The following is a 16,193-nucleotide window of genomic DNA, read 5'->3' as shown; positions in this document are numbered from 1 at the left end:
TGCTCATGTCTTAGAGATTTGTTATGTTACGGATGATGATGCAGATAATTTTGATAATGTTTACTATAGCTTTGATCAAGACACCGGTGATTATGAGGAGGTTTATTGTTATGATGCAAGTGGCCATGAGCAGGAGAAGATGATGATAGAAATTGAATAATCAAGATGATGATAAAATAATGATGATGATCATGATGATGAAAAGGATGATATGAAGATGACAACTTATGAAATGGACAAGCCAGAGATGATAGCATATTCATGCATAGCATAATGCTGATAATAACTGAGATGATTATATTAATCTCTCTTCCGGCATCTTGCTTGGAATACCATTACATATATCAAGAGGCTACAGTGGTAAGATTCGGATATCAAAAAGTACCTGTAAAGGGTAAGCAAATAAAAGCAAAGATAACATCTAAAAGATGAAATCATATCAAATTAGATCAAATGACAAAACAAACTAACCATAGAACTATAACAGGCATTTCAAATAATAAACTGACTAATCAGTTATGTGATATCAAAGTAGTATAAATTAATTAAGACGGAGATAAACATTGGCAAGAAAATCAATTCTGATGTCTACTAATAAAAGCAGACCTACTCTCCCCCTTTTCCGCTTTTCTTATTGGATTGTTTCTGATTATTATATATCGAAATCCCCCGATATTGGAAATCCATCCTTCGCTTAGCTTTCATTTGGCTCAGATTTTCCCCGTACAGATCTGTGAAATCACACCCTCCCAGGGATTGGAGGGTCGCGACTTGATCGAGCTCACGATTTCCCAACGTTTTTCACAGCCACGCCACCATACTACGGGAGGGAAAAACAAAATTAAGGCAAGATGAACGTTTCTGAACTCAATTTGTATGATATTCTTGGGATTCTGCAAGATGCTGATCAAGATAACGTAAGTAGAAGTTTAGAAACGTATTTTTCATCTTATTCAGTATCATGCAATACAAAATATTAAACGCGATTTCATTTGCGGTATAGATCTAGGTACCGGTACTTTTATACCGGTTAGCTGGTTAGCTCCGAGTACTCCACGCAGCTCTTAGCGATTGCTCCCGATCCCGCCAGCGCTCCGGCGCCGTTAATCACTTAGGTCTAGTTCTATAGCTGTATACTATTACTAGTACATACTACATGAATGTCTAACTCTAAGTAGACATACGGATGGTTTTTATAGCTAGTCAGATATCCTTTACATTTGTACCGTTAGTTTTTAGTTTTGATCTAGATGATAGATCATCTACACTATCAATTATCAGAATCATGACTATTTTAGTTAGTGATGTGGTTGCGTGTGAGCCGAGTCTTTACGCTGTGAACTAGATCTAAGTTAGAAAGATCTAGAAAAATCTAATTCAAGTTGCTAGTATAGTAGTACCGGTAATACTAATAGTATTAAGTACTTCTACTTCTATTCTGCTACTTGTCAAAGCCTGTTCAGCATTTAGACAAGTATGAAACTGAAACAGGTGTAAACTGACGAGACTACTGTGGCCTGACTCTGGGCCGATGGGGTACGACTATCGACTAATGATGATGCGACCGCAGCAATCACATGCGTGTAATATACGTGAAACCAAAGCTTAGGAGAACTTCGGTCTGTTTCACTGACCATTTAGAGATTATGTCGCTGACTACTGCTAATCAAATCCATTCCTTTAGGTGCATACTTTTCTTATATCTACTATCTAGTATACAACTCAGCGATTTTCAACCTTTTTTTATAGTCGTGGCATACTTTTAAGGAATACAATTTGTGTTGCGCCACCCCAATCAAAAATTCCTTTCCAGAAAATTCATTTTTGCAACGCTCTGGCACTTGTCAAGTGCTATGAACAGGGTCCAGACAACTCGACCCAAAAACAGCTCGCCCCTGGACAATTCGCCATATTTCTGCCAATTCTGCCTTTTCGGACAGCTCGCCCCACTTTTTTCCCCTCATGATTTCTAGATCTAAAATCCCTCATCTTAGATGAAATTGTCATTTTATGTATTCAAATATGAATATGCTGTTATCATGGGTGTCGATCCCGGGGGGGATGGGGGGATATATCCCCCCCAATATTTCAGGTGGGGGGGGGGGGGATGGCCTGTACAATCATCCCCCCCAATAATTCACCATCAAAAAAAAAAAAAAAAAAAATGAAGAGAAAAATTAAGGATGAGAGCCCGATGGGAGTAGTTAATGGTTATTTCTCGCAAGATGACCATCAATATACACATTTTGCTATCTCATTTTCATAATACATACATACAGTATATACGAAGTAAATAAGACAACCGTATATGAGACAAGAATAAATTGAATTCTTGCTCATACGGCTTCATCAGGAATTGATCAATTTATTCAATTTGTTCAATCAACAGCATCATAGAAATGCAGTGCGCCAAATGCAAAGACGCTGCGTCAAAAAGCAACGAGCTAAATGTTAAGTGCAAAGTGCAAAAATAGCAATCTGCAATGCACATCAGACAATCCTGGACAGTGTAAACATAGATGAACTCTGTGACGATTTTGTGATGAGATCGGAGACAAGGAGAAAGATTTTCGGACATTAGTATGACTTAAAAAATAGTTCTCTAGTTGTAATGTTGTTTCCGTTCACCCTTTTTAAAATTCACGTCATTGTATCTTTATTTTTGTTTTTTTCACTCATTTTATTTCCTGATATTTCCTAAAAGATTTTTCATTTTTGGAGAAAGATTATTACGTCACAACTTATTTGTAACACAAATTATTTTCAGTGGGGAAACTGAATTCAGACAAGGATTAATATAGAGAACAGTACAACGAATCGTCTTCTTTCTCTAATAATTCAGTGAAAAGGGCAAAGCTGTAAGGGGGCAACTGAATTCAGCGTAATAATCAAATGCAACGTCAAAGTACACGATATAACGAAGCTTCTTCTTTTACGAATAATTTAATGAAACGTGAAAGCTTCCGCGCTAAGCGCGGAATGGGCGAAAATGAATACAGACAAGGAATAAGAGTAATAATTTATTGAAACGTTAAAGCTTCCGCGCTTCGCGCGGTAGAGGGGAAACTGAGTTCATGAAAAGACACGATACAACAAATCGTCTTCTTTCACTAATGTGAAAACTTCCGCGCTTCGCGCAGGAATGGGCAAAAATGAATTCAGACAAGGATTAAGAGTCGAGAATGGTACATCGAATCGTCTTCTTTCTTTAATAATCTGATGAAACGTCAGAGCTTTCGCGCTATGCGCGGAGGAAGGGGAACTTGATTCAAGCAAGGATTAAGAGTTGGGAATGGAACATCGAATCGTCTTCTGTCTTTAATAATCTAATGAAACGTCAGAGCTTCCGCGCTATGCGCGGAGAAAGGGGAACTTGATTCAAACAAGGATTAAGAGTTGAGAACGATCCAACGAATCGTCTTCTTTCTCTAATAATTTAGTGAAACGTCAAAGCTTCCGCGCTTCGCGGGGGGGGGGGGGGGGGGGCGGGAACTCCCCCTTCCTGCACGCCTAAAATGAAATCCTGGTTACGTGCTTGGGGGAGGGGTGCAACTTGCCACATGCTTCTACCTCTTGATTGCTTTGATCCATTGCCAAAAATATTTGGGCACCTATCATCCCCCCCAACCACGGATACAAATCGACACCCTTGGCTGTTATGTATCTTTACATTCCAATATTACCTTTCCGGAATTATCGCTTGCTTCAAGATTATTAGTGAACAAAATTTTTAAGATTGTGCAATATTATGGCCGTCTGGCGGCTGGCGTACAGTCAAGGGTACCAGAAAGCACTGGCGTACTGATGGGGGGGGGGGGGGGGGAGTTGACCCCCAAAATAAAATTTAAAAAAAAAAATTAACATGAAAAACTCTAATTCAATGAATATTTTAAAAAGATTTTATCAATCCCATCTTTAATCATTGTATTCCACCCCAAAATAAATGATGTTACGTTTCAGTTAATGCACTTTTTAATGTATTCCCCCACTCTTTCTCTTCCCCTTCCCTTTTTTTTTTTCTTTTGTATTGGTGTTCAGGTTTTCTCTGCTTTCCTTTTCCTTTTTCTTTCTTTTCTCAACAATAAAGTGTATACTTTTTAAGGGATTGACGCTCATAGGCTAATTGCCCTTAACAGTATATTCCTAGTTTCCTACCATTAAAAAGTTTTCTAACAGACAAAATGGATGAATTAAATGTTAAATAAGTGCGTCTTTAAAGCAATCTTAAACTTAACAATGGAGTCAATGTTTTTTAGATGTGCTGGGAGATTGTTCCATAAAGTTGAGGCAGTGTGAGCAAAGCTGCGTTCACCATATGACCTGGTCATCACTGGTGGAATAACAAACAATTTTTTCTTATTAGAATGAAGATTTCTAGAAGGTGTGTACAATGTTAACAGCTCTATCAAATAAGGAGGCGCAAAATCATAAAAACATTCATAAGCTAACAACAATATTTTGAATAAAATGAGAGTGAATGGGTAGCCAGTGTAAGTCTCTTAAAATAAGAGACATAGATTCATGTTTCCTAATACGATAAATAAGACGAGCTGCTGAGTTCTGCACAACCTGCATCTTCTGGTGAACATATGGGCACATTTGTAGCTAAATTTGCAATTGAGCGAGTTCAAAAAAGGACACTTTAACTCGGTAAGAAATTTACTTTATTATCAACATACTAGATATAACATAGAATCAAGTGCACCTCACTGCTGAATACATGAATACAAAAGCATTTTATGTGCAGTCACCTTGATGCACAGAAATGAGGATATTCGGTTATTCTCTAGAATTATCCTGTTTTGAAATGTTGCTAGCAAGTGAAGCGAACAAGCACCTAGAAATGTTATTTCGATAGAAGAGATGAATAACTGTGGGCACTTCGCTGTGAAATAAAAGGCAATTCAGGCACCTCGTCGGTCAAATATGGAAGTATTTAAGCACTTTGCTGTCTGAAATCATGTTTTAAAGGTTAAGAGCGAGCGAGCTAGGAAAAAAAAACACTTTGTGACAACTGACAAGGTGTGACTTTGATTTGATTTGATTTGATATGGTTTATTGATTAAAAAACATTCAAATAGCAGCCAGAGGCTGAAACAAATTGAATTTACAAAAGATACATTCAAAAGCATAACATATACATATAAATGGCGATTCACAATAAATAATCAAGGATATGATCAAAGAAAAGAAGAGAAGAGAAACAAGAGAAGAGATTAAAACGGATGACTAAAGGATAATTGAAGGAGAACGATCGCGTAGCAGAAGGCAATAAGAGAAATGTAACAGAAGATTAGAAGGACTGGTAAGATAATAACAGAGAGGGGGAGAGAGAGAGAGGGCATAGAGAAATGAGAAAGAGAAGCTGGCGAGGAGACTACACAATAAAAGGGACAAATAAAGAGTAGGACAGATAAATAGGCTGAAATGGAGAACTAGATATATAATCGGATAAAGTGTAATAAACTGTACTATAATACAAATATAATACCGTACAATGTAAATGCAGCATAATTTTTGAGACCAACTTAAACCGACTACAAAATTAAACAATGAATCCTAAAGCACAAACCGCAATGTCATTGATATATTCATTATAGATATTTAAATATAAAAACCTTTACATAATTTGTCAAAACATGGTTAATACACATGTATTTGCTTCAAGATCCATATTAAGATATATAATTATTATTGAAAATTGAATTTACAAAACTAAAAAAATAGCTGTTAAAAAAGAGGAAAAATTCGGGAACAAACTAGATGTGATTAACAGAATTGCATTGTTGGATTGCAAATTTTAAAAATATAGGTATATATATTATTTTGAAATTTGAATTGATAAAATCAACGAAACGAATGGATTATTATTCTTTCAAGCTTATTTCAAATCTGAGTTTATCAGCCGTACAATGGTAGGGATCACAGATTTGCGATATCTCGTGGTTCTACACATTGGGATATTGAGTTCGTTGGAATTCCGAAGCTGACGAGTCGTTGTCTGCCCTCGGAACTCGGGCAGGAGATCTCGGTGTCGAGAGGAGAGAAGACGAAGACCAAAGTTAGAGAGCAGAGTTTGTCTTTAAAATGCCTTTACCTCATTAAAGAGTATGTACTCAAGCAGTTTCTAATATTTGGTTTTGACAAAATCTACGCTATTCCAAAATAACCATTTTTTAAATATTACTTAAATTCTCTTGCGGCACAGCTAGATAAATGTTTGTCTCGTGGCACCCCGTTGAAAAACACTGATCTACAGTATTTACATAATAACTTGAAATTAAAGTAAAGTTCTAATGTTATTCATGGTATAATGCTCAGTCAGTTTTTTCAGACTTCTGTTATTTCACCTTATTCTTCATATTCTTCGTTTTTCCATCTACTTTTTAAAATTATTATTTATCATCATTTTTAGTAATTAGTTTCATTGTGATAAATCTCTATCAACATTTCAGTTGCCATATAATGCTACCCTTGCAATTATTTATTTAACCATTATAAGGACATTGAGGAAGGTCGCTGCTCGCAGAGAATCCTGTTTAATTATCAATGATGGAGAGTGTTGTTACTTGATCATATATAATATCTATTGTTATTTCAAACAGATTAAGAAAGCCTACAGGAAGAAGGCATTGAAATGTCATCCAGATAAAAACCCAGACAATCCTAGTGCAGGTGAGCTCATAGGATTCTCTTGTCTTTCTTAATCCATTTATTCCTTAATTTTGGCTGCTTTATTATTTATTAATTAATAGTATGTCATTATCATTATTATCAGTACGTTTTTGTTATTATTAATAATAATGTACTATTATTATTATCATTATTATTTAATCCATTTACATTCAGCTGAGTTTTGTCAATGCTACCTTACTAATTCACTATTGTCAAGTGTCATCTCTAGATTTGTTTGATGAGCAATTATAATATGTATGCCTATCATAATATATTTCCCCCATATTTTTTTACAGCTGCTGAATGGGAACAGCTTGCCAAGGCATTGGAAGTACTGTGTGATGACGATGCTAGAGTAAGTATTTGCATTGATTTTTGTATATGCAGTGATGACAAGGCTTTAGAAGGCCCAATATTTTTACATTTTAATTATCCAACGTTTCGAGAGAGAAATAAAAATGTTATTCTCTAAATTGTCTAAGATTAACATTCATGTCTGAATTGGATATGTTGAATCATCATACCACTTGTGTAGATAGTTTATTGATATTTTGGATCCAAACTTTATTAGAGCCCAATAAGACATGATTTTGCTTGATAATGAATAGCTATTTGACTTTCTGATTAATAACACATTGACTTGTTAACTTAAGAAGATACTCAGGATAGAGTAGAACTTTAAAAAGAGGTTTATTCAAAATATCTTGCAGAACAATTAAAGTTCTTTTTCATTCTAGTAAAAAAAAAATTACATGAATGTAGAACTTAATACAAATGTTTCATATTTTGTAAAAGAAATTGCTAGCCTTGTTTCATGAGTTCTACTAAACTAATCTTTTGAACTCTTTTCAACTTATGTTGATATATGCAAGCATCCTCAAGTTCTTTAAAGAATCAAATATTTATGCGATGGCAGAAAACATTTGAGAAACAGGATGGTGGATATTTGAAAGAAATATGGCAAATGAATAATAAGAAATTTATGGATATCTGAAGGATGCGGTCAATAAATCTAATGCAAATCTCAAATTTAGTCAGTCAATCGTCACATATTCACAGACGACTCTCCCATTTGTTGCTCACTAAAGTATCATTTATTTCTTTTTTTCTCCTAAACACCCTTTCCTTTTGACAGTTCTCAAAATGTTTTCTTGGACATGTTTTATAGGTCCTCCATATAAAAAAAAGATACGAACACGTAATAATAACTTTTGGTAAACAATGATTTCTTTAAGTTCTTTTTTTTTTTTTGGAACAGTTTGATTTTGTCTCACCACTATGCTCCTTTGATATTTCTGCTATCTTAATGTTTTTTCGAGGAATTTTCTTTTTGAGATTGGATTACCCTTGAGAACTTTATTTCATTCAGCGATATTGAATTCCATGAACCATTGATTCCATTTATAATCCTGAGTGGCATGATGTGGCTATTACAGCTGTTGTGTTCAGACAGGGTCCCATCTCTTGTCTGATGTACATTCGTACAGAATGGGTAATGACAGCGATCTTGTATTACACTGCCTGCAAGAGGTTACAGTATATGATGAAAATGTTAGATTCTAAGGTAAAATGAGAAAGACATGTCTTTTTTATGATACAAACCATCAATCCTACTGTAATTTGGGATTTGGAGGTATCTCATGAATGTTCTGTTTGTTTGTTTGTTTTCAGGCTGCATATGATAAGATTCTGAAGGCCAAGAAGGCAGCAGAATTGAGGAACAAAGCCCTTGAGGGTAAAAGAAGAAAAATTAAAGAAGGTATGGTAAAATATTTGTAAAAGCTACTATTTGATTAGGGGACTTTGGTGCGACATCATTTTTAGTGGTTTTTGTTTTTATTTCTTTCTTTTTTACAAACCAGTTGCTACATGTAACTCTGCCTAATATTTACATCTCTAGTGAACCCATTTCTTTCATCACTCTTTGTATGGTAGCTGTAGAAATATTTTTAGGAATATCTGTGCTTCTTGTGTGATGGGATGCAGCTCTTACCTTATTTGATTTTAAAAAGTAGAAACACCATTTTCCCTACCAGCTACAAATAATCGAAGAATGACATTTTATCACTCTTTTAATTGTTTTTTCTTTATCAGAACTTGAATCTAGAGAAGCATCATACAAAAAAGAACAAGAAACTTCAACAAAGGATATAATATCACTGGAGGAAAAGGTATGTAATGATTTATAGTGTCAAGACTACAGCACAAAGCCAACACACATTGACTGTAATATGCTACATGAGTACTATTTCAAGCACATTAGGCTCAAACAGATGAAAAGCAGTACTATAGATTCTTTTGTCCACCCTCAAATGTGATAACTCATATAAAATATACTTTTAGACCTCACTCTTAAAAGTCACTTGATACTGTATGTTAACTGCAGAAAATGTTTCAATATGGGTCAAACATGGAGTGCTTATGTTGTGATGAAAGATAACTCTATGTCAAAATGAAATGAAAAAAAAACACATCACTTACCTTTAAAGGTACTACCGGTATGTCCCATTTGCAGCCAACATCAAATTCTGTAGAACTTTGCAGCAATTATGAACATGTAACATATGTTCTATCTGTGAAATTTAAACTTTAGAAGGTCCTAATATTCAAGTTATGCAAGGAAACTCGTTTACTTTCTAGACTTAACTGTCAGACACTATTGAGTTACTGATTGACTTCTTTTTTTCCCTTGGTAATAACATACATAAAATGAGCTGTAAAGGGTACATGAGCATTTAACTACATCAATAACCCAATTCTTGTAATGGCCAAAATTAAAGTTATTGAATCTTTGCGCAGCTCAAAACATACGACCATTGGGTACAAGGGTCTGAAAATCAGACTATTACTATAGCGATTGCAATCACTAAAGTCGATCCGACAACTAATGGTCATTGTTTTCCCACTTCAAGATATTTTCAAGCCCTTTAGTTTTGAGGGAAGTTCTTAATTAGTATCATCTTACAAATGATGTTGGAATTCAAACTTGTCATTTTTTTGGCCTGCGAGTGGGACATACACCAGTACCTTTAAGGTATGCTTCAGAGCCTCTCCATCTATAACCTTAATTAAGATGAAAATTTAGACCTCTATGTATAGTGCAGAATGGTGTTACCACGGTACAAAGAATATCTGGTAATTTAACGATATGTCATGAATTTGGTTAACAGGTTTCATTGTATTAAACTTTAGATCAATCGATTGAGAGAAGAGGGATCACGGACGTTGAAGAGAGAACAAGAGCTTCTGAAGAATGAACTCCATTCTAGTGTTCCTGCAGATGAAGGTAACTCTCCTCAATCAATTCATTAATTATACCATGGACAGAGTTGGGTTTTTATTTCAATGTAACATAATGCCCTTTAATACCCTCATGATTAATTTTACCAAATTACCTGACTACTAATAGAATTCCAAATATTAAAAGGCATATTTGCTAGATGGGAGACATTCTTGCCCAAAATGCCGGGATGTAGCCTTTTGGACGTAACCAAAGAAAGTTGACGTAATTATTTTTATGCTTCTACGGAGTTCTACCTGCTCTTGCCCATCACACATCCAATTATCTTATTTTTAGTAAGTTTAACAATATTTTTGTACGTTTTTCGTAATGAACAATTCTTAAAATTGCTTGAAAATCAACAAAAATCAACAACATAACTAGGCCAAAAAAAAAAGCATTTGGTTGTCCTCAATTGCTATTCTGGAGTAAGGGTGGGTGGGCAGATTTTTTTTTATGCCTCCGCCACCGAAGGTGGTGCCGGAGGCATGTTTTTGGGTTGTCCGGGCGGTCGAGGACAACCAAATGATTTTTTTTTTTTGGGGGGGGGGGGCCCTAGAGAAGTACTTTTAAAAGGAATTCCATACCATTCTCAGTACCTATATAATTGTCTGCTTCTTATCACTCCTTGACTGATATTTCAACATACATGTATATCTACTTCAGTTAAAATTCATACCTCTAGAATAAGGATAATATTCTTTTCTATTTCTACCCTTTATGTTTGGAGTTCCATATTGATATCTTACCTGGCATCTTTGTAACTCTGCTATTGTTTGCAGATGTATCCCCTAAATTGAAGATCAAATGGAAAGCCCAGAAAGGAGATCATTCAAATGGAGGATACAATTATCTTGGCTTAAAACAGATTTTCGGGAAGGTGAGCTTGTTAAGTATCACTATATGGGTTTACTTATTGGGAATGACTATGCATAATACTTTAGCAAAGATATCATGTGGTCAAGATTCATTTGTATTCAGTCAATAATTGGTAACAATGCAGAATTACTGCCATTCACAAGTTTTTTATGGCAATATTTTCAAACTCTGCAAGGATCCAAACAGCATGAATTAAAAAATATGCAAACAATTTGACATTTCTATTAGGAAGCAAGGATATGAAGTAATGAATCACCTAATTTTATTTTGGAATAGATATGAAATTGTAAGAACATTGTCAAAAGATCTCCATTTTTGAAAACATTTAGAACCACCAAAAAAAAAGAAGATTTAACTCGAACTGACAAGGTCTTCTTTGAGAAGTAGCTTTTTAAAGACGGTAGTTTATCAGAATTTTGTCTTCAAAATCATATATTATCACTGGTTTCAAGCAATAAATTCAATTTGGTGAGGGGGGGGGGGGCAGTGGTGTTCCAATTGCCTTTAACTAAATCTGTAATGTATTTACTTGTGCAGTGCAGTTGTCTCCATCATATTGACAGGTATTTTTTTCTTTTTCTCAGTATGGACAGGTTAAGAATCTGATATTGTCAAGCAAACGAAATGGAAGTGCTATCATTGAGTTCTCATCTGTTGCTGCAGCTGTAAGTTATAATGATAAAAATGATAAAGGCTAGAAGCCTAGGTCAACATGTAGACATTAAAGAGTATAGAATATTTGGAAAGCTCAGCCAAAACATAGATAAACAAGAAACCAAATACATGAAAGGTAAAGTAATTAAAGTTAAAAAAACAAAACAAAACAAACTCACAATTACTTAGTTTCTGTATTATACTGTTCATGTACTGTTCAGGTGTACTCTCATGAAGTGGGAATAAAAGGTTTTCCATCTACTCTTACTCTAACAGGTGTCTTATATTGATATGAAGATGTCCTCATAGAGACCCTGCAGAAACTTAATTGAGGGCTGCAAGTGCATTAAGCATGTAAACTAGTTTCTTACTTTTTCTATGCATTGTCATGCATAGCATTGGATAAAATGTATCAAATGTCAATGTCACATTAATGTACATGGATATGTATGTTTGAAACATGATATAGAAATAAAACAATCAATATCAATTATCAATTTGTTTAGGATGTGTTGAATCTTGAAAAAAAGAAAACAAATTCAAACAAATTATATAGATGTTTCCTAATATATTTGTCCTTTTGTGTTTGCCCAGTGATATTAGAAGCAAGTAGTAACACAACACAATAAAGAGATGTCATGGTCCAGTGAATACATCTTCAGACTGTGGATCGCATGGTTCACGGTTCGAGTCCTGCCGCAGTACTAATGACCTTTGGCAAGACATTAATTTACTTTTGCCACACTCCAGCCAGGGGTTGAATGGGTTCCAGTAGGAAGGAATTCCTTGAATGCTGTTAGCACTGACATTTGTTGCCTCGCAGAGCTGGGGTAATATTGGAGCCTTTAGCACATTGCATAGTGGAGATGTGCGCTATTAAAATATCCAATATTATATTATATTATTAATGATCTTTTAGCTTGAATCTTTCTATTATACAGTGCACCCTAACACAATGCTGCTCAAAACAATATAAAATAAGATTTCTTCTTTCCATATTCTTTTAGAACATGGCTGTATCCAATGAATTCGGTCTACCTCACAACCCATTGCAGCTGACTTGGCTCTCTGGAAAGCCAGAGAAAAAGATTCAGGAAGAATTGAAAATGGTGAGATTTTTAAAATAAGTTAACTCTACATAACTAGAATCTGTTTAGACCACAAAAATAGTTTGATTTATGGAAAATTCAACTTACAAAGTTTAAATAACTCATGCTTTACATAATTTGGTTTAAAAAACTTGATTCAACTTACAAAAAATTGACTTGTGTGACTTTAAGTTATTCAATTCAATTCAATTCAAATTATCATTTTTTTCTTCCATTCAAATTTTCAATTTGACATCTGTTCAAACAATACGATCTTTACGTAGGAACATATTATGAGAGTCAAGCTCGACTAGCACATGTGCTATTTTTTACTCTATTTTACCATTGATCACAAACTCATTGTCAATAGTAATTTATTGTTTTACTCTGTACACTAAATTTTTATCATGTATATTGCTGTAGAACATGTATCTTAATTCATGTCATCATTATATTTATGTTATATTGACATTGTCATTGTACATTTATATATCTTTTGTTTCAATGTTTTCAATGGTGGTGAATAAATCAATTCAATTCAATTCAATTCAAATTCAAATTCAATTAAATATATATACTGGTAATTTAAGAATGTGTATTACAAGGAAGAAGGTGTGAATCCTGGTAAGCATAGCTGATATTGAGTATGCCCAAATTCACAAATACATAATAGAAGAAAGGTATAGGCAAGGAGAAGAGGATAGAGAGCTTGGAGAAAGAGAAAGGAGAATAATGAATTGTATTTAATTTGCCATGTGGTCTAGACTCTATACACCGATTCGGGCGACTTCTGGTGGAAGTGCGCCCTCATAAGGTGACGCCATAACTGGGGGGCGTCTGACTGCAGCTAGCTCGCTTACATTGCAACGGGTATGCTATACCTATACCGAACCTCGCCCAGGCCGGCCAGGGTCGCTGCTCCGCTAGCTAGTAACCGCTCTCGAGCTCTCTGTACTGTCAGCTGGATCGGAGAAGCCCCCCAGTTATAGCGCCGCCACCGGCGGCCAGGTACATAAAACCCCCAAACCGAATCGGTGTATAGTCACTTAATTTAATACACAGTTTGTTTACTATCCTTGTGGTCTAATGATCAATTTGTATTTTGTGTAATTCTATCTTTTTCCTCTTTATCGTTTGATAGATTGCCAAATTATTTAGTCTACATTTATGTATTGTAAGAACACACCCTTACATGAGTGTTCTGCATATTGATTTGTATTAGCTGTGTGCTTCCTACATATGTATATTTATATTAGTAACATTTGCCTAGAGTAGACCCAGAAGATGCCATCTTTATGTAGAATACACATAAGTATTATGTAGAGCATTTGATATTGTGTGAACCAGAAACCATGAAATGTAGTCAGTTTGTTTCTTATTTTGTTGAATTTCTTGTAGGCAAATGCTGATACCCATGTTGAGGAGCAATTTGAGGAGGATGTCCTTCAACTACTTCTACAAGCAGAAGCCATGAAACAAAGACAACAGCAACCAACTACTCAACAACCGACTACTCAACAATCCAATGAAAAAACAGAGCAAATAAGTGAACATTCAGAGGTGAAGGAAGAGAATTCTCCTGAACAATGTCCACAATCACACTTAGATGTGAAAGATGGAGAGGATGGATGAATGCTTTACATCAGATAAAAAGACAGTTAAATAGAGCTTTGATTGCCTATGTAGGAAAGATAGCTCTTGAGATGATGTGTATGGCAGTGTTTGATTTACATGTCAAAGAGAGAACAAGTCAGCTGTGCTTCCTAAATGTGGTCATTATGTGAAAGATATTTTGGCTTATATTTGGTCATGGTGCATTTACATTATGTGAGATGATCCCTCCAATAGAACATTTTCAGATAACAGTATTGAAGGGGAAGCCCATCCTCATATTAATCAGTCAATTGTACTAAAAGCAGAAAAAACAGCGGTGTAGTTAGAGAAATGTCTTATTACTGTGATACATACCAAACTAGATGGAACTTCGACTGCGCGCAGTTGAAAGTGATGCCTCCGTCATAGAGCAATTTTACAAACCAAAACAGAAGAAATATTTCAAATTCAAGTTCGGTTGTAATCCATGACAGGTTCTCAGAATATCGTGATTATACAAGCTATTTCTCATATACATGTATGACCCTTTGATCTTTGAACTCATGACCTCAAATGCAAAATACATATATATATATGCATGTCTTGAGTTTGATGGTAATCCATCCATCGGTTCTAATGATAATGCAATCACAAGCTATTTTTGCATACATAATGAGCCCCATGACCTTTGACCTTGACCCCAAAATCTAATCAATTCATTGGCTCTGCAAGATACATACATAACCTAAGTTTGGCAGGAATCCATCAATCGGTTCTTGAGATAACGTGATCACAAGCTATTTTTGCATACATATTGAGCCCTGTGACCTCTGACCTCGTGACCCCAAAATTTAATCAGTTCATTGGCTCTGCAAGTTACATACATAACCAAAGTTTGGTAGGAATCCATCAGTCAGTTCTTGAGATAACGTGATCACGAGATCGGGACGTACGTACGGACGGACGGACAACCCGAAAACATAATGCCTCCGGCTACTTCGTAACGGAGGCATAAAAAGCTGTGCCAATGTCAGCTGGGCTCAAGGTACATGTATGGATGAGCATGAAAAGATTAAATGAAAAGAGTTTGGTTCATGAGGTCAGATTTTAAAGCACACAGGATCATTGATCAATAAACACAGTCACATTTATCTTTGAAACAAAAATATTAAATTTATTTATAAAATCATTCAATACATCAGAATCAAGGCTATGTAGAAGGTGACTACCCTGTGATATATCTTTTTAATTATTGATCTACTTGAAATTATATATGTAATTTGTGGAGGTGTCTTTCCTTTTCTAAAATTTTTTTTTTTTATGCCTTCACTTAGTCTCCACCATCATGCTTGGGCCATTTATACACATTATCTGTTATCTTTGTGTCCCACTTTTATTTGTCACATTAACCTGAGAACCATGTAATGGATTTTAATCAACCCTGGCTTAAGTTTGTAGAAACATAAAAAGGTGACCTGATTAGATTTTGGGTTTCAGAGATCAAAGGTCACTGGGTTATAAGAGTCTTCCAATAAAATCCATCTTGTTACTGCAACTTGAGCAGCGTTGAGATGATTTCAACCAAACTCTGGTCAAGAATTATTACCTTGAAAAGATGAATACATGTTTATTATATTTGAGTTTCTTAAATCAAAGGTCTTAGAAGTATACAAATTTTAGAGAATGTCTTGTTGCCATTTGAATTTGACAACCATCGAGTCTGTTTTAACCAAACATGGCCAAAGTCTGAATAAACACTACAGTTGTGGATAATCATAAACAATTACAGTAATGCTTATTAATGTAAAGAATGAAAGGTTGGAAGGAGAGGAGAAAAGAAAGGGGTATGGGAAGATGATAAGACATCGAGAGAGGAAAGAAGAGAAGTTATCAAGAGACTAGGGGAATATCAAGATGGAAGAAAATGTGTAATAAGAGTTGAGATAGAGACGGTTAGGAAGAAATTAACAAGAGGAAGTTAGAAAAGGAAAATTAAGGGGAAGATGAAGGAGGAATTGAAGGGA

General features: G+C 35.1%; 1 protein-coding gene across 1 annotated transcript; it reads left to right on the top strand.

Moving 5' to 3' along the window:
* The first annotated feature begins 745 nt into the window (after nucleotides 1-745).
* LOC591079 (dnaJ homolog subfamily C member 17) lies at nucleotides 746-14,640 on the top strand. The gene is made up of 10 exons (XM_030977532.1): nucleotides 746-917; nucleotides 6,606-6,675; nucleotides 6,972-7,030; nucleotides 8,347-8,434; nucleotides 8,770-8,846; nucleotides 9,868-9,961; nucleotides 10,738-10,835; nucleotides 11,419-11,499; nucleotides 12,496-12,597; nucleotides 13,975-14,640. The coding sequence occupies exons 1-10, from the start codon at nucleotides 852-854 to the stop codon at nucleotides 14,206-14,208; spliced, it is 969 nt and encodes a 322-aa protein (XP_030833392.1). The 5' UTR covers nucleotides 746-851; the 3' UTR covers nucleotides 14,209-14,640.
* The last annotated feature ends 1,553 nt before the right edge of the window (nucleotides 14,641-16,193 follow it).

This window comes from Strongylocentrotus purpuratus, unplaced genomic scaffold (assembly GCF_000002235.5).
Source record: "Strongylocentrotus purpuratus isolate Spur 01 unplaced genomic scaffold, Spur_5.0 spur5_contig_806, whole genome shotgun sequence".
Classification (NCBI taxonomy): Eukaryota; Metazoa; Echinodermata; class Echinoidea; order Camarodonta; family Strongylocentrotidae; genus Strongylocentrotus; species Strongylocentrotus purpuratus.
Note: the sequence above shows the minus strand (reverse complement) of the source record. Positions and strands in the feature narration are given on the sequence as shown.